We start from the raw sequence: 23257 nt of genomic DNA, 5'->3' as shown, positions 1-23257 counted from the left end.
ATACCTTACCATATTTTATTATCATATTTGAAATAATAAGAATTATTTTTTAAATAATTGAGAGTTTATCTGAAATACTAAAAACCATGGACCGGGCGCAGCGAAATTGCGCTACCATCAATAGCTGGAACAAAATTTTCGCTGCAATGTAACGCAATGAAATTTGATTGGATCCCTAGATGATACCAATTTCGACACGTACGTCAAGCATTCGCCGTATAATATCGTATAATTTCAGTATAATCCAATCTATAATCTCTCGACGGGATTTGACACGACAGTCTGTACTGTATTCAATTTCGCGATATATTAATTTCATGGATTGCTGTATTACTATAATTGCTGGCAGGATAAATGAACTCCGCGGAAATTAAAAAATCCGCGGTTGTCATACGCGTTTGGTCGACAATTTCGAAAACTCAGTTGCACTCGATCGCACTGTGCAAAGAATGAAAATTCTGCAATTATGTGTTAACAGATCCGAGATGAACACCCAGTGAAAGCGAGCTATGCCGAAACATGCCGAGTGGGAACGGTATTGATATAGATATACGAGAAGATACATTTATAAATATTAATATATATTCGTAATCGTAGCTAGTTTATCCGCGATGACGTTGAGGAGAAGAGATGAAGAGTAAGTGGAAGAGAGACAGCGGACTAAAGTATTACCGGAGCGACCTGAGATTAGGTATTTGTGTCTTGCGAATTTATGCGAAGTCAGAAACAATTCTCATCCAGATGTCATTCAATCGACCTGTACAATCATTGCTAACTCTTGCGTTGCATCTCCTTCGATTGTTATTTTTATTCGATATAGTTTGCTGAAAGCAATTTAAAAATATCGGATACTTTGAATTTTTTCATTCTGATGGGCACGTATCTTGTTAACATTTGCCGCTCGTAAAACGGAAAAGAACACTATTTATGCGGTGCAGTCGCGTGAGATGAGTCCATTCAAAATTCGCGGCCGATGAGACGCCAACCGAGCGATTGCGCCTAAACAAAGCAATCAACGTTGAAATGCGAATCGTCAATTAATGAGATTGTACAGTTCGACCGATTTTGACTAGTATCCGTGGGCACTGAATACGAGGCTCCGACCATCTCAGTTAGCTGGGGACCCCCCGTGGTTCGACATGGCGCGAATATCGAGTTAAGCACGCCGAATGGACGACTGTGAAATTCGCTCGACAATGTCGCGTAGCCGTAAGTATAGTTCCTAAGCCTTCGACACGTTGATCACTCCTCCCTCGAGCGAAAACCAGAAGACTTTTCCCCTTTTTACCCCTAGACAGGCTCGCGCGCGAGACGGGAGCAGCCACGGACCCGTTCGAGGGAGACGTGGTCGGCGGATACCACCTTTTGTACATAGCCCTTTTGATATACGCTAACAGGCTCCTAGGTGTGAGAAGTAGGGTCGTTCCTGTAGAGTAAGCCCGCGCGGTAAGCTCGGGAGATAGGTCGTAAAAAGGGAAATCGTCGTGCACGTACTTAAGAGGATGAGAAACTAATCGCGAGGATGGTCAATCGAGATGAGGACGACGGAGAAGTCGAGAATGTCGGCGAAGCGATGTGAATCGTGAATCCTCCGTTTTCCATGCGTTCAATCAATCACGCGTGCTCGTACGATGAATGATAGTCGGCTGATCGTGACTTTTTCGTTTCTTTTGTGACGCACGTAAATGTATAATTAATAGCTCCCGAACGATTGCGTAAATTAGTTATCGTTCTTACGCCCGATATTGCGTAAATTCGAGATAATTTGGTTGTGATAGGCTCTATGTTGTTTATTTTCTATAGAATTCCTCGCAAATATATGTCGAAAATATTTCGACGCGTTGTGGCTATCGTTCTCGCGAATTATAACGTGACGCAGGCTTCCGAAAATTACTGCGCCTGGGTAAATATGTCCGCTTTCCGTCAATATTTATCAATGTGATTTAATTAACGAGTGAGTAATTGTAAGCCGTATAACGAATTTAGCAGTAAAATATACTCACGATTGTCTCAGAGCACTCGCGAGTGTCGGAAAAGTAAATTTATTATCAAAAATTAACAAATCGACTTTTTCAAACGGACTCGGTGTTAATTAACGTGATTAATGTGGACGTGAATGTGGTGTGCCGTGCCTTCGATCGAAAGCAGTAACCGAGATGTATTAAACACAAAAAAATTACAATCTATGAAATATGTTACGAGATATTGGACTGTATTAAACGAGACGTGTTCTTAACGCGTGCGTCACTATTTCCCGTGAGATCGTGAAATTCCTCCCGTAAAAAAACCGATATGTCCGCAAAAATTGCGGATACGAATCTGCCGTAATATAACTGACAAAATATTCGTTTCTTTCTATATTTAGCCAGATACTTGCCTGGATAAATAATTCAAGAAAAGATAACATATGTGTTTCCGAACAGTTATAGGGACCAAGAGTTCGTTCCTCCTGGGTACGTAAACTTTGCCTACGGCACGACGAAATGCCGGGAAATTGCGATGGCACGATCGAAGGAGGAGGGAAACAAAACGAGCTGTTTCGAATTTCGTTCACTGGGTCACGACTTCGCGGCCCGAGAGAAAAATTGCATGCAAATTGAAACGCGTTCCAAATCGCGATCTCGTTTAGTTGAAAGGGCCACATACACGTAGATGGAAGACACGACGATGTTGTGTAATAACATTTTACGATTTCCCCCGAAACGATAACACATTTACGGAATAAAACCTCTCCCATTCCTTTGGTTCTACCACCATCTCGCTCATTCCCATTTGCTCTTTAATAAGAATTCTATATCCGCTCTAATTTCTTCTCGCGGTCACCGAAACGATCGATAGTGTTTGTCAGAAATAGTCGGTTACGATTCCCTCCCGGTTGATGGAAATACTTTCCGTTACATTTTTCATGCGTTCACCGAGAGGAGCTTGAAATAATCTCTATTTTTTTCCTTTTCTCCCTGTCATTCAAGTAAGGTATATTTTGGCGAGATTACGAAGATTTTAATTGCATTTTTCTCTCGGCACGGGAAGCAAGAGGTGACAAGCGGATATGAAATGCACTTAGCACGAAGTGTACAGAAAGATTACGTAACAAAGAAAGTATATCTTATCGATCGAAACGACAAATTCCGCGAATTCTGCGCGAATCAGGTCATCGTAAAGAATATTCATCTCGATGTGTCATTGGGATAAACCATTGATAATCATCGATCTGTGCATGAACCATTAATGAAATGTGATTATCCATGTTTCCCATGTGTTTTTCATCAGTCGATTTTACATACATTTGATATGTATTTATTATGAAATACTTGACTTATTGAGTCCTCTCGGCTATTGAATGCTCTCATGTCACATTTCAAAACGTACGTTTTCTCATTATAAATATTTTGACAAATTTTATATGTGATATATGATATATATATATTAATATAATAATATGTAATTGTTAGGTGAAATACGTATACAATCGTACGTCAAAACTCGTTATTACTGGGATGCCATTTTTAACAGTTTTACAAATTTATAAGTGTTCGGTATAGTCCGTCATTTTTTACTTGCCATTTTACACATGTTTGATACGACTATCTTCGTCCAGCATTATTAACCGGATCACCATCGGTTTATTCCTTCACAAAATTCGCACGCGATCTGATCGCGCAGTTCTCGCGGCAATTTTCCATTAGTAGTAACAGATCACCACGATTACCGACGATTACATGCACGTTATCGTAAATCAATGATTAACAGTAAGGCTAATTATGCTGTACCACCTTAAGCGGCGCGCGTGTTACATTGTCAATATTCGTAGCGTTATATCGTGATCATACGGCCATCCGTGTTCACGAATCCCCCAATCCCCTCGATCACCCTTGCTCGATCTCTGTTAATGCGCTCGGAATCAAATCCCCGTTCATTTGTCGCTCCTCACGCAGCGTCATCTCAACGACGGATTTTCTACCACGCTATTTTGTACGATTTTTCTAACAGACACAAACGCAATGAGTTTGCCAAGCGAGAAAATATCGTCGTCGTGAACGACGCATTATACGATGCGAAGCCGTTCCCATAATCGAGCAAATCATTTCCCGGATATTCCTCCACGCTCACACCGTTTCAACCCCTAACGATCAACCCTCTCCCCCCGTCGCCACAGCGGACCTTTCTCCTCGCGTTCGACGATACTAGTGACGTTCTATAATTAACAATTCTGTACATAAGAAGAAAGTCGTGTGTGTATATATAACTATATACGTATCTGTACGTTACTTAGATCTAAAGTATAGGTCGCCGCAACCGAATTTAGGTGACGGCAAAAAACGGAAGCGGTTCTGCACCGCATCGGAGTCTATGATTATTATCAGTGACCGCGATCGTCGATCGGTCGTCAATCCGAGATTGCCTAACGCAACTTTAAGTATGTACGTACGTTCATCCTTGAGCGATTGATTGGAAGACGATGGTAAGTCTTGCTTAATCATCTAGTCATTAGATTGTTAGTTTGGCCCGAATTTGTGTCATTAATAGGACAGATTTTCCGCTTTATTTTTTTAAGAAATTGTTTTTATGAATATCTATGCGCGAGGCTTGACTCCGTCAACCAACGTGCGTTGCGAATGCGTCAAAGCATTTCTTTGAAGCATCCTTTGACGTTTGATTTTTCATGTTTGTATATATGTATTGATACATCAATAATTTTATTTGCTCTTGTGACAGTCTTTCCTCTCTCCCTGCATTTTCTTATTCATGTTTTATTAATCATGCTTTATAATAAGTACAATTTTATTTTAGATTAATTTATATGCGTTGCAGTATAGAGATGAGAGATTGTAAAATGCTTTTGATATACTTCGTAATATTGTTAATACGTAGAATTTTCCAAAATCAGTGATGCACATTTTGAGATATTTCTTGAGTATTATCGAATTTTATCATCATTGCTTTCTCATGTATCATAGCGATATTATGATATTTCTCGGCGATACAGACTCGGACCACTTTATGCCTAAATTAAGCGCGTATTCGAGTTAGATTTAATATTAATTTCCGCGCTGAGAGCGTATTCTTGATCGACATTCCCTTAAGTGATGTAAGATTATAATTGCATCATGCAACGTAGATAGGATATCTCCTTTGTAGAATTCCGCGGGCAAGTCGCTTTTTGTTTGCCGTCTTGTAGCAAATGCGATTGATGTATTTAATATTTTCTACTTCACTTTCCTTCGTATATACACGTTGGAAAAAAATGGCATGTCAAGTGTATTAATGCGACAAAACTCGCGATCGCAGGTATAATTTCTTGCCGACAAGAAAACTTCAACAGTCATGCCTATAGTGTGATCTGTAAGTTTCTTTTTGTTCGCAAATGTTCATAAGCATAGCAGGAGTCGATGTAATATACACTCGGAAGGACAAATGTTCGACTTTCAGTTCTACGAGAATCATCTCGAAAGTAACGATCATCTTTAGATTCTTACGCGAAAATATTGAGATATACATTAATATGCTTTATAAAGCAATTAACACCGTTTATTATTCCTGAATATTACAGCTTGCCATAGTTTTATTTCTCAAATTTTATTAGTTTTATAAAATTTTATTTATATCGATTTTTATTATGTGTCACTTCATATTGAAATTACAAAATTTCTGATGAACGAAAACATTTCGATTTTAGAGATCGATAGTCATCTGCAATCAACTGATGATCGCGACTTCCGGTACAATTTTCAAGTCAAAGTCTGCGAACCTCTTTAAACTTTTTGTTAAATCAAGCTTTTGATATCGTGCTGTTTTATAAATCGATTAATGTTCTTGTAATTTTCGTATCTTTACGAGTATATTTTTTATTGTGTTTTAAAAGGCACAATACTAAAAGAAGTAATTGGATAAGCGAACAATAAGAAACCTTAGCTTTCGTCTGATCAGTCTAAATCTATGCATTGTAATAATGTAATCGAGCTATGTGTAAGTTTATACTGTAAACGCATCGTTTCGTTCTCGATTGCACATGTTTTGTATTCAATTTGTATAAAAGCCATCCGTTGTGTTGTTACCTTGGATTGGAATCAGGTCAGATATGTTGGGACTATTGTACATAAAATAGGCTCAATCATGTAACAGCGACAGAAAAGCAGCAATTACAATTACTGTAGAAACGAAGATGTCTTACGAAATAAACTGCAAATTAACAGAATTACTTCCGATCATGCTTATTATCCCTGCCATCAATTATTGTCATCGATATTTATATTTTATTTTGACAATTATTTTATATCCAAGTATGCATATGAGTACTATGCGTACTATACAATATGCGGATTAGCAACAGAAAAAAGAAACAATTTCTGAAATTTATTAATAAAAAGAACCAAGTCATATGTCAGAGTAAGTATATCTAATAATTATTATTATATTTACAGGTGATGTGATATAAAATTGTAACTCGCAATTATCGTTAATGTACATTGGCCTGTACCAGAGTAAAAATACATTTTTAGTAAACGTATATGTACAATTAATATAGAAATGTTTTACATGCATATGTGACGCGTGTGTGTGTATATGTATGTGATAAAAAAATTCAATGATTATGACGTTCTATCTACCTGCTAATGATTCTCTAATTTTTTTATCGATCCATTGACGATAATGCGCTACACGGACGTAGACTCCAGGCTTGTTCGCTTTACCGCAATGCTGACCCCAACTGGTTATCCCATATAAGGTGAAGGATCCTAACATAAAAGAGAATGTAGATTTTAACAGAGAGTAATATTACTGTAAATACTAATTCAGCTTCAGAACGTAAAATGACATTATCGATGTTAGCATTCATCAGAATTAAAATTAATTTCAAGTTCTGATTTAGAAAAGATCACAAAGGACTACATATTGCACTTTAGATATCAAACTTTTGAAACTTTTTATCAACTTTGCCGCGTTAACTCTTCTATGATTATATTAATATATTATATGGCTGTATTTTATATGATAGAAAACAAAATTGTAATGTATGTAGTCGATTCTTTATTCGATCGATTTATCGACTGCTTTAATCAATGAATTTAATTAACCATACCGTTGTGATAACACGCCAGAGGACCTCCGGAGTCGCCTTCACACGTATCAATATTACCCTCTTCGAGGTATCCGGCGCACATCATCCCTTCGCTTATGGCACCTTCGCCATAAACGTAACTAGCCCGGCAAATTGACTGGTCCAACAAGGGCACCCAACCGTACCGTAAATCCTTCGCTGCAAGAGATACAACAGTTCGATTTATCCTCCGAATCAAGCTTAAAGTAATCCTCTCTGACATTTCTTACCCGTCTTTCCCGTCTCGATGCTGCCGAACCCGCTGATCGTGCAATTGAGCCCAGGCGAGTACTCGGTGTTCTCGAACGGCAAGCAAATTGGCATGATATCTTTGCCAAGTGGGATGCCGCGACCCTTAAGTAGAACCAGAGCGATGTCATTGTTCATCCTGTGACCTTTGCGGAATTCCTCGTGCACGTAGTAATCCTCGATATTCGCCTCCGCTTCCGTGCCCTCGTCTATCTGTTGAACGCGATATACAAATTATCATTTGAAGGATAGAAATTTTCGGCGGATGCCGTAATCATCGACTCACATCCGTATTATAATCTCCCGCGCGAACGAAGTATGTGCCCTTGTTGTAACCTTCCAGACAATGCGCCGCTGTTAGAACATGCAGAGGTGATATAACGATCGCGCCGCACCAGTGGTTTGATCGGCTGTGCCCCCGGACTCGTATACTGGCCTAAATTTTGTTCAATAATCTATTATACTATTACATTATATTACATCTTACTGCACATTTAATACGATATTTAATTTAACATTAAAGATGACAGACAGTATGAAGGTAATCTTTTCTAAAACTTTCATTAAACGTGAAAAGCTTTGTAATATGATTAGTACCTGCCAGGGATAGGTGCCCTTCGGCGCAATAGAGCCATGCACTACTTTCTGAAATATTAGATCGTCGTCATCGTCAAAATCTTTGGCACGCTGTCCACAGTGTGTCGGAAGTAGTTCGTCGATACTTCGTTCCGTAAATTCCGAGTTGTCTGTCCAATAAATCTGCTCGATAAAACGAAAAATCACAATTGAGAAATAGATGAAATTGTTATATATATTAAGAGAATCACATATTACAATACAATTTTCAAATAATTAGTTATATCACAAATGATAACGGTATAATTTCTCTCACAAACATTTCGGATTTAATAAATATTCATTATTTACCTCAAAAGCAATCTAATAAATAAATAAAACAGTAATAATAATAAATAAAATAATTTACATTCTGGAAAACTACAATATATTACATAATATAAGATTTATTTTGATTTACCTCGGTATTGTTAATATTTCCGGGTGAGCAAATCACACCTGCGTCCTCGTTATGATCGCAATTATGTTGGCCCCAGTGATTGTGTTCGCACCGATATAGTTGCGACTCGTTTCCGTGGCAGAAAACCTATTGCAAAACAAGAAACATTGTCTCAAAGAAATTATAATAGTTTCTTAAACAGATAAATAATAAAAGCAGTAATGATTGTCATTCTTATTTATTAATTACGAATAATAGATAAATGAAATAAAAAAAGAGAAAATAAAAAAAAGAAACCTCAAAGCGGGGAAAATATTTTACAAGATTTAAAATCCAAAAGTAAATGTCGAAATGTAATACCTCATCGAGCCATATCGGACCTTGACCGGGCCCAAAGAAACCATCTTTCTTGGCGATTGCGATCCCACCGTATCCCAAGGATCTGCAAATGACCGCCGCCGTGGCATTCGTGAAGTCGTCGTCGCACACGGTACCCCACACGCCATGATGACGTACTTCCACCCTTCCTTGCATGGGATTGCTACCATTTGCCAAGCGCAACTCGAACGGTGCCTGAAAGCGCGGTCGTATGAAGATCCACTGGTCTATTTTCGACTTCCACCTAACTTACATCACAATGTTCCGAACTCTCGTCGGAGCCGTCTGGACAATCGGTCACCTCGTCGCAAATGAACGGAGTTGGTATGCAGGTTGAACTATTGTCGCACTTCCAGTAACCTTCCTGACAAGTATCGACCTCGATCTTGCACACGATGCCGACAGCTTCTTCCGGTTGACAATTGTGAACTCCCCATCTAAAACCCAAAAGATTCAACCGTCAGTTTATCTTAGGTAATCCGTAGTGGTTGAATGTGATCGATACATGGGCCGATCTTATGATTAAGACATCAAATAAGCATTTTTCCTACCCGTTAAAATCGCATTCCCGTAGTGTAGTCTCGTTTCCGCGACACTTTAACTGATCCACCATAAATCTCGTGGGTGGGTCGAGGTTTCCGTAGAACCCGCCTGGTCTAACTTCCAGTGCTCCATGAATGAAACCAAGCTCTTTGCAGATGACGTCGGCATTGATCATACCAAAGCCGTCATCACATACCTGACCCCAGTATCCTAGAACTGTCCGACACACAAATTGCTTAAATTTAGATAGCGGAGCCGCAAGGAGAGACAAAGAGCCTGTATCTGACTTCTAAAACTATTAATCTCATCTCTGTGTCACAATTTTTTTCGTAAAAATATATTTAGATCAGTCTATGCATATTTATTAACAGACAAAATATTAAATAAATATTTTTAAAAATATTTTAATCACATGTAGAATGAGGCATTAAAAATATTGCTAATATGTATTGCTAATTGTTAATACTTGGAACTTACTTTTAACTTCGATTCGACCCTCATTAGTATTATTCGCACCAGCCAAACGAATATCGTAATCAAGATTCTCAATAGTGCAGATACTCTCGTCGCTGCGATCATTGCAGTCATTTTTGCCGTCGCAGACTTGTGTTTGATTTATGCATTTGTGATTACTACAAATATACATGTTGTCGCAGTCCACGCTCCTCTCTCGCATTTCGTAATAATCAAATTGCTTGTCAGGCTTAAGCGCACCAGTTAAGCCAATATTGCTGTCGCTTAATAAACATATGTTGCCGTCCGATCTGAAACGGAATGTACAATATAATCATTTGTAAATTATACAAAGAGATAAAACTGGTATGACTGATAGCAATAGGATAGAGCAAAAGCTATCTTATTCTTATACTAGGATTATAAACTATATATCTGTTATTTTAAATAATAAACCAAAGCTTTATCTAAACGTAACCATTCGTGGATTAATAAATATAAAAATTATTTCGACGAACTTGTGACTAAACGAGCGACACGTGAAATCAGCTTCTTTGCATCTTAAGGCGCAGGTTTTCAACGGAGTGTTCAACCATTTCTCCACATCGTAGCCCTCAAGTTTATGCTTTGCCGATTTTTCAAACAGATTGAGATCCACCATGCAATTCCTTTCATCAGCCCCGTTTGTGCAGTCCTAAATTACATTACGTTAAATATTGTAATAAGTATAATAGTGTTGTTGTTAATACTTATTCAAATAAAATTCATCCAGGAAGTACGCTTAAGTGAGCATATTTTATCGCGTAAACAATTATAAAAATGCTTAAAATTGTTATTTGTGTTCTAGAACAAATAAACTGTTTTACATCAGGAAAATGAATAATTAAAAACTTGACTTGTTAAAAGTTTCGTGGAAGTTTAAAACTTTAAGTATATTCATTATAAGCTACTTTGCGTATTCTAAAAATTAAAAATCGCACGCAAACTGAATTGGCTTGTGGAAGTTACCAAAAATTCACAGAAATTGCATAAATATTGCAACCATTTTATTTTATGTCGCGTACGTGTTGCATGTGTGTGCAAATAAAATCGATTGTAACTCACCTCCTCCCCATCGCAGACCCATGGGGACGGAATACACTCTCCTGGCGTACATTCGAAATGTTTAGGTTTACACTGGCCAGACAGCATCGACCGTTTTGGATCTAAAAAAAGAATTAGCTATATTTATATTACCACACAGTTACACACACATATTTAGCCGAATCTTCAAATTTCGCACCGATATTTCCACAAGCGGGGATATCGCAATATTCGTGCCTCCCATCTTCCGTGAAGCACCACGGTCTCGATTCTCTCGCCGGATTAGGATTTCTGCAGTAGTTGTGCATCTTTAGCTTCTCCCGAACTTCTGAGTTAACAACCTGCGATGTAAGAGAAACGGAATTATGTTTTCAGATCCAATAAATTGTAAATTTTATGTATTTCCAGTGGCATATAAGTGACTTTACAGTCACGCGTAACTGATGTGCGATTCTATCACTGGCCCACGGAAGACACTTCTTTCCTGATAATGTTACGTTGGCTGTACCAGTGTATTGATTTCCTTTCCCGTAAACGCAACCTGAACAAACGATAAGAGAATCGAGAATTGTTTTTTTTTCAAAAATATTTATCGCTATGTAAAATATCAATTTACGTTATTATTTCAAAACTCAAAGCAAAATACAATAAAATTTAATAATATAAACTTAAATTAATAATAATTCTGTACCAATATTGTCGTAAGGTCTCTTGCAAATGAAAGAATGCCCTTTTGATGAAGTTGCACAGTCCTCAACGTCCCAGAAGAAATAATCTGTATTGCAAATCGACTCAGATTGTTCATGACAAGGAAACTTTCGTTTCATTAGGATACAAAGAGGACGAGAGCCTACCCAAGGTGGCTGCATCGTATCATTCATCCATCCAGGCCACCATTTTGTAAATCTAACGAAAAGTTTAGCGTTGAAAGTAAACAATTGGGAAGAAAAATGAATTCTTAAAATCATTCAAACTTTCATGAAGCACAAATAAAATCTCTTGCATACAATTATATTGTTGCCTTGAGATTAATTAGATTAATTTTAGATTTTAATTATATTGATATATTAAATATACATAAAACGCTCTAATATCATTCGAATCGTACTTGAATTTGGCACGGGCGGAATCACTCCAAAGCCATAAGGTGCGATTCATAGTAGTGAAACCGAAGCCGGAAGTCATGATCGAGCTAACTTCCGGATGCGATTGCAACAGCCACTCCGACACGAAGTTGTTTTCCGCCTGGCTAGTGATGTCGATGAGCCGTGCATTCCGTCGTGTGCAGTGTTCCAATGCCTCGGCATGATTGAGGCCGCTATCAGGTTCAGCCAAGTGATAGCAGTGTCCCTCATGCGGTACTTCGTCCTTACGACAATGCGCAATACGATTGGGGTTGCATCGCACGCCAATTGCATCTCTCTCCACGCGGCACTCCTCTTTATGCGTGAATCTGTATTACCGTAATTTGCATACGACATTTTAGGAGAATGCTCTGTTTGCTTTTTATGGAAACATAAGTTGCATTAAAATAATGAATAAGAAAAATGCTTCTTACAAGAAAGATTACAAAAATAAAAGATAGGTACAAATTCAGGAAACAAAAAAGATAATAATAATAGATATTTTGCTCTACTATTGTGCGGAAAACGTAAATTTTTATTATTTAACTATTTCTTTTAATTTAATAAAGCGAAGAAAATTTATAAATTTTTAACAACTTACTTGCATGACTGAAATTTAGTTTCGTTGCCGAGACACGTTACGGTATTTGCAGCAATCCAAGTCGGCATTCCGATGCGATTACTTCTACCTTGCCAGGCCATTTCAGCACCTCTATAATCAAAGAAATCTATGCAATATTTATATCTATAAATATTCATATATTCATCACTGACTAATACTTTACTGCAACTATAAATAATATATTATGAAAACAAAATTTATAATAATACATGAATGTGCATGAGATGAAGCAATTGTTTCATTAAATTATCAAGATAAGGAATTTATATAGCAGATTTATATCGTAATCTTAAAAATCATCTTAAAAATTTAGGTAAATTTACATAAAATATTTAATATTACATTAAAGATATAATTTTATACATATATATTTCATATTTTATACATATACAGGGTGAGGCACCTAAAACAGGCCACCTGAATATCTCGGCTGTTATTAGTGATAGAAAAAAATGTGTCAGACCAAACTTGCATGGTTTTGAGGGACACATAATTTGTTCTAAATAGTTTTTTATTAGGTGGACGCGTAGAGGTAATATGAAGGTCAACTTCGTTTTTTTAAATGGTATTTGTTTTTTTACGTACCATCTAGTAGAGCGTTTGAAGATGCGCACATTGATCTACGGGTCAAAATCATTCAAGGTCACTGAAGGCTAAAATTTCTAAGTGCTAGAACTTTTTCATTTCTGAGTTTACGGTATTTTCAATGGCAGAGAACTCTAGGCAATATAAAAACTATAGATATCAACAACTCAGAACTTCGCGGAAAAAGAAAAAATTTCTAAGGGCTAGCACTTTTTCATTTCTAAGTTTACAGTATTTTTAATAGCAGAGAACTCTAGGCAATATAAAAACTATAGATATCAACAACTCAGAACTTCGCGGAAAAAGAAAAAATTTCTAAGGGCTAGCACTTTTTCATTTCTGAGTTTACAGTATTTTTAATAGCAGAGAACTCTAGGCAATATAAAGTAAATTATTTTCCCTTGCAGTTGGCCTTCAGTGACCTTGAATGATTTTGACCCGTAGATCAATGTGCGCATCTTCAAACGCTCTACTAGATGGTACGTAAAAAAACATATACTATTTAAAAAAACGAAGTTGACCTTCATATTACCTCTACGCATCCACCTAATAAAAAACTATTTAGAACAAATTGTGTCCCTCGAAACCATGCAAGTTTGGTCTGACACATTTTTTTCTATCACTAATAACAGCTGAGATATTCAGGTGGCCTGTTTTAAGTGCCTCACCCTGTATATGTATATTTTTGTGTACCTGATGTAACCGAGTTGTTTACACAAAAGATGAGCTTCTTTCAACGTCCAACTATTTCTGGAATCGCATACAATGCCCCAACCGGGCTGTACACCTTGCACCTCGACATAACCATTATTAGGACCAGAACCACCCCTCAAGCGAATCACCTGTAAATAGAATAATACATATTATCATTATATACATATATCATTATATTAAAATTTAAATTTTTTAACTTTTCTTTATATGTAAATATTCTCACCTGGCCAGATATAGGTGTTGGTCGAACGGATTTTTTCGAATGAGTTAACGGTTGCACCGGCTGCACAAAATAAATTGGAAATGGAGGTTCCTCTACAAAAAAAAATAACAAATTCTTTATTCATTAATTTATGCTATTATCGTGTTTTTGATTGAAATATTATATAATATTAAGATCTATATTTATACTATAATTTTTATACTTTAATGTCGCTATACGTTAATGTTACATAAATTATACAAATACATTTGTTTATGTTAATGCATTATATTAATGTATTATGTTAATGCACAAAATTAATTAAAATCATGCAAAAGCTGAACAAATTCAAGCTAAATTACAGATTCAAGGTTGGATAGACAACTATCTATTTTCAAATGCAGTTAAGTTTAAATTGACTCTAAATTCTTATTTACCATATTTTCTTTCAAGAAATAGTATTTCTTGCAACAGAAAAACAATATTTCGTTATATTCCTTGCAAAAGCTTCGTTTATAGCAGACAATTTATTTCAACATTACATATTTCACAGCACTACATAAAAAGCCACTTACGAAGAAAGCCATGCGCTCAAGAAAACAATTAAAAGATGACTTACCATTTCTAGAAGCATTGATTTCACAGATAAGAACACATCTGTACCAAATTGAATCCTCAACCTACCTTTCTGAAACGGTGCCGCCTCGATATTAAAAAGTTCCACGTCGAGATTCTTCGGTCCGATTCTCATAATGACCGATGGAGCGGTCGTGGTCTCCGTCTTATTTTCGAAAATTAACCTAGGCTTCCAAACATTTTTATCATCCAATATATCCACCTCATCATCTATGTCGGGTTCGACGACTTCCGGGAATTCCAGGTCCTCCACATCCGTCGCATCTGTATTACTCCAATACTCATCTTGTTCAACTGGAACACTAGATGTATTAAAAACGTTCGTGTTACGGAGGGTAGGTAGCTCTTTCTCATGCGTACTATTTCCAAAATCTCTTCCTCTCCTTGATAATTCAGGTTGTTTAGATGGAAAATGTTGGGTCATCGTGGGCGTCACGGACGTCGCCGTTATGATGACATGAAATGGTGAATGATCTCTATCAGTACCTATCAAAGGAAAAATTTTAGTTGGCAATACGTTTTGATGTGAATTGCTAAATGTACATGCTGCTATCACTGAAATACCATGAAATTACTAAGCTTTAAACAATCGATAGAATGATAATGCAGTTTCCACTATACAATTCTAGTACATAATGACCACTACTGCTTATCATATTAATGACTGCCTTTAAATCAGGCCTCCAGCAGTAATAAACAGATTCCAATTCGTATGAGCGAGTTCAACTAGCATTAAATCAGTGCTTCCGCCCAATATGAAGCCGATTTTCTGCCGGATAAATTCAATACTCAATTTCGATTGTCATCGTTTAATTAGCAACTAATTAGCACTTAAAATTTTACGATAAATTTGAATTTGTTTATTGTTAATGCAAAAGCAGAGGAACTTAAGTGTATTAAGTAAGTTTGATGATTAACATAATAACCATTTGCAAATTTATAACAAATACTGACGAATAATAAATACTTTTACTAAATCAAATCAACATTAAGATAATGAACTGCATGATGTAAAAAGATGTAAGACTTAATTAGCGACAATTAATAATATGATAAGAATTAATATTAAAAATAACTTTGTGCTTTAAAAAAAGAAGTTACTACAAATGGAAAATTGATATTATTCTCATTAACCCTCGGTAATAAAAGTCACAATAAAACAAAGTGCATTAGTAGCATAATAATTTAGACATACTATTAAAAGTGTTATTCCAGCTGACAGGTTTCTGATGGGAAGCATCATGCGGTGGCTGAATTTTTGAGCGTCCCTGATTATCCTCAATTTCCTTTGTGATGTAATGACCTTGTATGCCATTTACATTGACGTATATTCCATGCGGATAAAGATTTGTGTTCGGATGTTGTGTCGCATTCTTAGTTCCTGTGACAAATTATAAAATATGTTATAAGTAAAATATACCAATAATTAATGTAGTAATATATTATCACAAATAATTAATACATATATAATTTTACGTTCAATATTTATTTATCGTCAAATAATTTTAAAGAATAATCTCAAAAAAAGATTTTAATTCGCTTACAAACCTAAATCTACTTTCTTCTTTGGGTCTGGAAAAACATTTGTCTTGGATGGCCACTGCGTCATTTTTATATCCGCCTCTCTGTCAGCTGTGCTCTGTTGATCAATATTAATTCCGGATTGCCATTGATGCACTTTATTGGCTGGACTGGTTGTGCCTACAAAACATGAAGCTTTCATACTCAATAATTGGAAAAATAAGAGTTTTATTTCAATATATACGTAACAATATCTTGTATGTGCACTCTATTGAGCACAAAAAAGCAAGGTATAAATATATATATTTTTTTTTCTTTATTATAATATGCAAATTATGCCATTATAAGCATACATACTCAGTTGACCACCATTAAAATATTATTATAAAATGCATTAGCTTGCAAATAATTTCCATGCGTGCGTTTAAAGTGCATGCGATATGACCATTAAAAAGCACCACTATCCTGTTATATACATTTTGCATCGTTTGTTGAATGATATGCTGCGTTGATACAACAAACCTCAAGCATACAACAGTTTGCAAAGTTAATCCATACCGCATGCAAATATGCGCCAATAAATTTCGCAACTTTATATCAATTACTGTAAACAATACTATTGATTTGCTGTATAACTATAATATATCAGTAAATATTTTTAATTGTAATTAAAGATAAAGTAATATTATGTGATAATAATCAAACCATTTTTATATAACAATAACGCACAAATAACATATTGATTATAATCCTGATTGATAAAAAATATTGATTGTAATAAATAAAAATATTGAAATATTTATTGAAATAACAAAGAAGTTTAATATTAATTTTTAATTACCTCGATCCCACAGATCGGTTTCTACTTGTTGTCGATTTTGCTGATCATGCCAAGTACTCGGCTTGAAAGCAGATCCATCTGGCTGATTCCAAGTAGTATGTTCTTGTCCTGGCCTAGGAAATGATACTCTATCTTGTCGCGACCCCTCCTGGGTCCGATGCTGGCTTCCAGGAAATTTATCGGTACTATTTAGGAAAACATTTCCAGCGGGCGAAGAAGTGCGATTGAAACTAGGATAATGAAGTCCAGGACTTGTCCTGCCGTAATCTTGCCTGTTCGGTAAGAGGTCATAACCGTCCGGTCGATTTGCTGGTAAATTACCGTCGATACCGTATCGCGTATCGTTATGCACACCGTGAACATTATCTTCGTCATGTCTTCCGGAAGGGAAGTGCGGTGGAAATTGCCTCTGATCTGTTCCAGCTGGCGCAGCATGTCCAAAATGATGGTGGCCATCCTGATGAGGATAACGATGATGATTGTGATCAGGGTGCCAGCGCGTGTCATCCACGTTCGGAGTGTATCCTTGATAGGGTCCTTCATTGTATCTTCGATCACCGGTGGTTGCCATGGGATTACCTGAGTTCCAATTTGGATTTGCTGGAGGATTTACTGGTGGTCCATGATAGTGATGATGATGGTGATGATGATGGTAATGATGGCCAGGTGGATAATGTTCGGAATCACGCTCGTGATCTTGATTTCCACGCTCAGGTGGCCATAATCCTTCTGTATGTTCGAAATGGTAAGTTCCTTGCGAATCTTGATCAGTTCCCCGATTTCCTCCTGTCCATTGCTTGCTACTTGAATGACCCGGAAATTTGCGACTGCTGTCGGAAGGAAGCCTGGAATTTTCACTTGTCGGTTTCCATTTCGGATGAGTCGGCCTGTGACCTTCGTACTGACTTCCTTCGCGAAAATGACCGTAACGATCATGGTAATAAGTGGGACGCGTGGAATGAAAATAAGGTGGCATTATGGTCCTTGTTGGTATTGAACGTGAATTCGGAGTTGTCGTTAATGGTTTCCATGTTGGTCTATATGGTCGAATCGTTGTACTGGTCTCTGGTCGAAGAACACCATGCGAATCAGTGGGATTGTATCGGCCTGAACTCGACGTGGTACTTCTAACATCAGTAGATGGTGACCAAGTATCACTCCCTGCTCTGTGTACTCCACCACCGAATTTATCTATAATTATAAAATTGAATCTCAATTGTTTCCACAATCTTTGATTAAATATATTTCATTTTTGCCAAAAAAATGGCCGTAATATCGTATTATTCATGTAAATGATCGTAAAGATATTTTGAGAGAACTTTGATGATTAATTGTTTATTTTATTTATTGGTATATATTCATTAATGGCCACCTGTTTTACAACTAGGCACGTTGTACGGCCAGTCACAAACCGTCGTAATAGGATTGAAAGCAGTTCCAGGACTACAATCCATCACATAAGTAACACCGTTTGCACATTGGAGGAATTTTTTACACGTTTCCGGATGCGGCAATAATCCAGTGAAGTCCGCAGGACATGTAATTTTCTTGATTTCGGTATATGTCGATTTATCATGTCCAGAAATCGGATGTGGAGGTATAAGTACTCTGTCATCCTCATTAGATTTAAAGGTATCTGTGTAGTGTAAAACAGATTTAAATCCATGTCTTTTTGCATTAATAAATTATTATCTCAAAAAACCAATGTTATAATATAGGGTGAGGCACCTAAAACAGGCCACCTGAATATCTCGGCTGTTATTAGTGATAGAAAAAAATGTGTCAGACCAAACTTGCATGGTTTCGAGGGATACATAATTTGTTCTAAATAGTTTTTTATTAGGTGGACGCGTAGAGGTAATATGAAGGTCAACTTCGTTTTTTTAAATAGTATAATATGTTTTTTTACGTACCATCTAGTAGAGCGTTTGAAGATGCGCACATTGATCTACGGGTCAAAATCATTCAAGGTCATTGAAGGCTAAAATTTCTAAGTGCTAGAACTTTTTCATTTCTGAGTTTACGGTATTTTCAATGGCAGAGAACTCTAGGCAATATAAAAACTATAGATATCAACAACTCAGAACTTCGCGGAAAAAGAAAAAATTTCTAAGGGCTAGCACTTTTTCATTTCTGAGTTTACAGTATTTTTAATAGCAGAGAACTCTAGGCAATATAAAGTAAATTATTTTCCCTTGCAGTTGGCCTTCAGTGACCTTGAATGATTTTGACCCATAGATCAATGTGCGCATCTTCAAACGCTCTACTAGATGGTACATAAAAAAACATATTATACTATTTAAAAAAACGAAGTTGACCTTCATATTACCTCTACGCGTCCACCTAATAAAAAACTATTTAGAACAAATTGTGTCCCTCGAAACTATACAAGTTTGGTCTGACACATTTTTTTCTATCACCAATAACAGCCGAGATATTCAGGTGGCCTATTTTAGGTGCCTCACCCTGTATATGAAAAAAGATACAAAAAATAAATCATTTATTATTACCTTCGCAACCCTTTACGTTGTGTGGCCAATCGCATACTCCAATAGCGGGATTGAAAACTGTTCCAGGGCCGCAATTCATAATATAAGTTGCACCATGCGCGCATTGTAAAAATTTTGTGCAATCTCCATGATGTGGCAACAAACCCGTAAAAGAAGTTGGACATTTTGGTTCCTGTTAGTTGCGAAAATAAAAAATACAGAAACTGAGTTTTTAAACAAACATAACAAGGGCCATCAATAAATTAAAGAAGTAAAATTAAACTTTAGTTTAAAAGTAATTACAAAATAATATAATATTAATAAAACGCACTTGCAGTCTTTGTAGCTTTTTATTAATTTGAGATTCGGAGCTTAATGGCTCTCTGAGAGAGGCGGATTCACTCTCGTAGCATTTGACTTTGTGCGGAAAATCACATTCCAGAGTATCAGGATTAAACAAGGTGCCGGGAGCACATGGCTGAAGAAATGCGCGGCCGTTCCAGCAATTAACAAAAAACTTGCAATCTGGCGGATAAACAAATTGTCCTGTGGAATCCAGAGTAGGACATTGAACACCCAATTGAGAATCATATCCTGCAACTTTGTGCTGTGGCTTTTGTGAAAGGAGTATATTTTCCTTTCGTGGTTTCTACATAAAAAAGACAAAAAATAATGTATAGAAAAATTATATTCTTCATGCAGTTACTTAATTAGCTTACAATTATTTCTCATATATTATAATACAAACATTTAAGAAACGTCACAAAATTAATACCAAATTGTGCATTTTGATTAAAAATTTAAAAAATATGAACTGAACTACTCTCTCTTTCTTGCCTGAAATATTTCATGTGAAGGCTTATCAAAATTAGATAAAGCACAAACTAAGACTAAATAATTTAGAATATATTTGCATAACGTTTAAATGTATAAAAAGTTTTATTTAAATATTTTTTAAAAATTACCGTGCTATCAATAGCCATGCCCTCGTACAAATCATCGTTCTCACGTTGTACATGCGTTTCTTTAATATTATCAGTTCTCGGCAATAGCTTTTGCTCGAAGTCAATCTCATTTTGAGGCCGACCGCATCTTTCGTATTTTGATTTATCTTTAAAACGCCCATTATTTTTATCAGACTCTATTAATTCGCTACATTCAAGAGAAGGTTTCCAGTTTTCCTGTTGTCCAAGCTTATCGAATTTGACGTCACGCTCTTGGTCAGGAATTTCCGCGGAAGCTTGCTCACGAACGTAATCTGGAGTATCAATCTGTGTTCTTTGTTCGATTCCACTACCCCCAGTCTTGCGCCAAGGAGACCAACCCTTTCTGCCAAGCTTGGACGAAGTATTGTCTTGCGGTTGCTGCCATTGTAAAGAACGAGACCCCGTTTGAATGCGCGATACATTCTCCTTGTCGATCGAATGCCAAGGAAGCACTGATTCACGACGTTCTGGCGGTTTCGTAGTCACTCTCGGATCATAGATCTGCGATAGTAGAAATTGACAGAAGAAATTGAAGCTTGATTTTAACTTTTAGAGATTAATGAAAATGAAACAAAATTGTTATTTCAAATTGTTATTTCAGATTTACATACATATATTTCAATGTATTCATTTACATATTTAATTTGTTTTTAGTCATGCATTTAGTTATTTATTTATTCCTCTATTTGCGTTGGTATTGTATTTCTAGGGCTAATAGATAAATCATTCATTGTGATAATGTATCATGTGAAATTAGTATAGCATTACTCTCATTAGGAATATCAAGTTAATGACGTAATTTCTCTTTAATTATACAGAACGTTAGATAATTAATGGCACATGTCAAAATATCGTGAAACTATTTCGCATTAAACACGCGTTTCTATTAAATGCATAAATCAAATGATACTCCAATTTCCTGAAACAGTTTTGTCATTTATTTCATCTACTTTATGTGCAATGCGAACATACTTTTTAATATTAATACTATTACCCAGATAACACAAAAGTTCCAGAGACAATCTAAGAACGTTCAAAGAATGTTCAAACGTTCGTAGGACGTTCTTAGAACATTTCTGGTACTTTTGTGCTATCTGGGTAATATATTAATAGTATTCATATAAAAAACTGATATATTAAATTAATTCTGTTGTCTCTGCAGTTCTGTATTCAACGTGTGATTCATAGAGATATTAATATATAAACAATTGTTATTAATGTTAATAATGTAAAAAAATTAATTGTTAATTAATGTATAAACAACCACTTCTATCTTAACTTTCTTGGTAAATGTATAAATGCGTGTTCAGTTTACGAATTAAAATTTAAATAACGATTAATATAATCAACCACGTGTGACTTTAATGTCACTTCTATTTTTTTCGGTTATCGTCTTCGTCAAAATACATACAATAAAGACTGTTTATTTTAGATTACGTTATGTACTTTGCATTAGGATAAAATTGGATCATGAATATTTGAGTAAGATTCTGATAAGATCTAACAACAGTAACAGATATTTAAATGACATACTTTTGAAAGAATACAAACCGCAAGTATGCACGTATGTTAAAAATAGTGTTCTATAATTTATAAAAATGTATGCGTAAACTGAGATAAAATAAACGTTAATTAAGCGATTATGTTAATATTCTTGTGCTATGATAAACAGATTCAAGTTAAGAATAAATATACATATAATGAAACGTGTGTATATGTTATCGTGTTCAGCCTTTACCTAATAAATCACATATTTTTCCATTCTACGTTTGCTTTTCTTAATTCCAAATTCACATTAATTGTATCAAACGTATTAAATGTACATCAACATATTTTACACACTATTAATTATGCAGAAGATCAATCAGAAAGATCATAAATTTTATTTTGCGAGTTCGCATTTCCATATTTATATCATTAGTAGACACAAATCAACTTCACAACATAAAAATAATAAAACAATGATAATTTTGCAACACTGCGAATTCGTCTGCTGTACATTCCAACGTAGATGATTCGCAGTCTAATCCAAATTCCACATTGAAGCTATTATTTCGAACGTAGGGTTGTTTCTTGGGCGAAGAAGGAGGCAGCTACAGTGGCTTATACATGCCACCGAGAATTATTCTTTAACAAATGATCCCATCACGTACCGCGGAGGAAGGAACGACGACAGCCACGAGGCAGAGCACGGTGAGAAAACTGTTAAAACACGGCGACATCTTCGATGGTACCACGATACACCAAGCATCGTACTATACTGATCCTCGGCTCCTCGTAAAATCGTGGCGATTGCTGATCGCCGCCAGTTTACGCAGAAGCCGATACCGGGGAAAACAAACGCTCTAGTTCACGGGAATCGGAGGGTTATCAGCCGAAGAGGTCGAAGTTCGTCCCAGCCTGATGAATGCCGTAGTGGGGAAAAACGGCAACACGTAAAAGACGCAGATAATAGAGCGGGGAGAGCGTAAGAGAGAAAGAGGAGGGAAGGAAAGAGAGAGAGAGAGAGAGATACAGAGCAAGAGAAAATTCTCGATGACGCTCACGCACACTTGTTTGAGACGAAAAAAATGCCGACGTGCGTGTGACGACGCAACGAACGAGCGGCTGCAAACAGAACTATTTGCCAATTGACGCTGCGTGAGCAAACTTCTGCTCGTTGATGATGCATCACCAGCGGACCTTATAAAGGGACCGACTCGGGGAGAGCATTCACG

At 36.3% G+C, this 23257-nt stretch overlaps 2 protein-coding genes across 4 annotated transcripts in view; one reads left to right on the top strand and one right to left on the bottom strand.

The window, feature by feature from the left end:
* Positions 1-6193, top strand: part of LOC105281158 — a 316155-nt gene extending 309962 nt beyond the window's left edge. The window contains exon 14 of the mRNA XM_011342200.2: positions 479-6193. Within this exon, the coding sequence (XP_011340502.1) occupies positions 479-500 (22 nt within the window). The 3' untranslated portion in view covers positions 501-6193. The remainder of the gene's footprint in view (positions 1-478) is intronic.
* A 182-nt stretch (positions 6194-6375) lies between these two features.
* Positions 6376-23187, bottom strand: LOC105281160. Of its 3 annotated transcripts, XM_026969503.1 has the most exons (29): positions 22694-23187; positions 20520-21041; positions 19886-20203; positions 19576-19747; positions 18438-18701; positions 17066-18256; positions 16252-16404; positions 15899-16084; positions 15064-15189; positions 14752-14997; positions 14089-14180; positions 13845-13993; positions 12546-12656; positions 11929-12273; positions 11512-11726; positions 11249-11361; positions 11020-11161; positions 10842-10942; positions 10256-10431; positions 9762-10048; positions 9293-9500; positions 8995-9178; positions 8724-8936; positions 8385-8510; positions 7946-8107; positions 7635-7784; positions 7330-7561; positions 7082-7258; positions 6376-6737 (listed from the first exon to the last, which is right to left on the bottom strand). In XM_026969503.1, the coding sequence occupies exons 1-29, from the start codon at positions 22760-22762 to the stop codon at positions 6601-6603; spliced, it is 6567 nt and encodes a 2188-aa protein (XP_026825304.1). In that variant the 5' UTR covers positions 22763-23187; the 3' UTR covers positions 6376-6600. The 3 variants fall into 3 exon arrangements, with proteins under 3 accessions (XP_026825304.1, XP_026825303.1, XP_026825305.1); XM_026969502.1 differs by having other exon boundaries at positions 14752-15189; XM_026969504.1 differs by lacking the exons at positions 14752-14997; positions 15064-15189; positions 15899-16084; positions 16252-16404.
* Between the last annotated feature and the right edge of the window lie 70 nt (positions 23188-23257).

The sequence above is a fragment of the Ooceraea biroi genome, chromosome 5 (genome assembly GCF_003672135.1).
Source record: "Ooceraea biroi isolate clonal line C1 chromosome 5, Obir_v5.4, whole genome shotgun sequence".
In the NCBI taxonomy this organism is placed as follows: Eukaryota; Metazoa; Arthropoda; class Insecta; order Hymenoptera; family Formicidae; genus Ooceraea; species Ooceraea biroi.
This window is presented reverse-complemented; position numbering and strand designations above follow the sequence as displayed.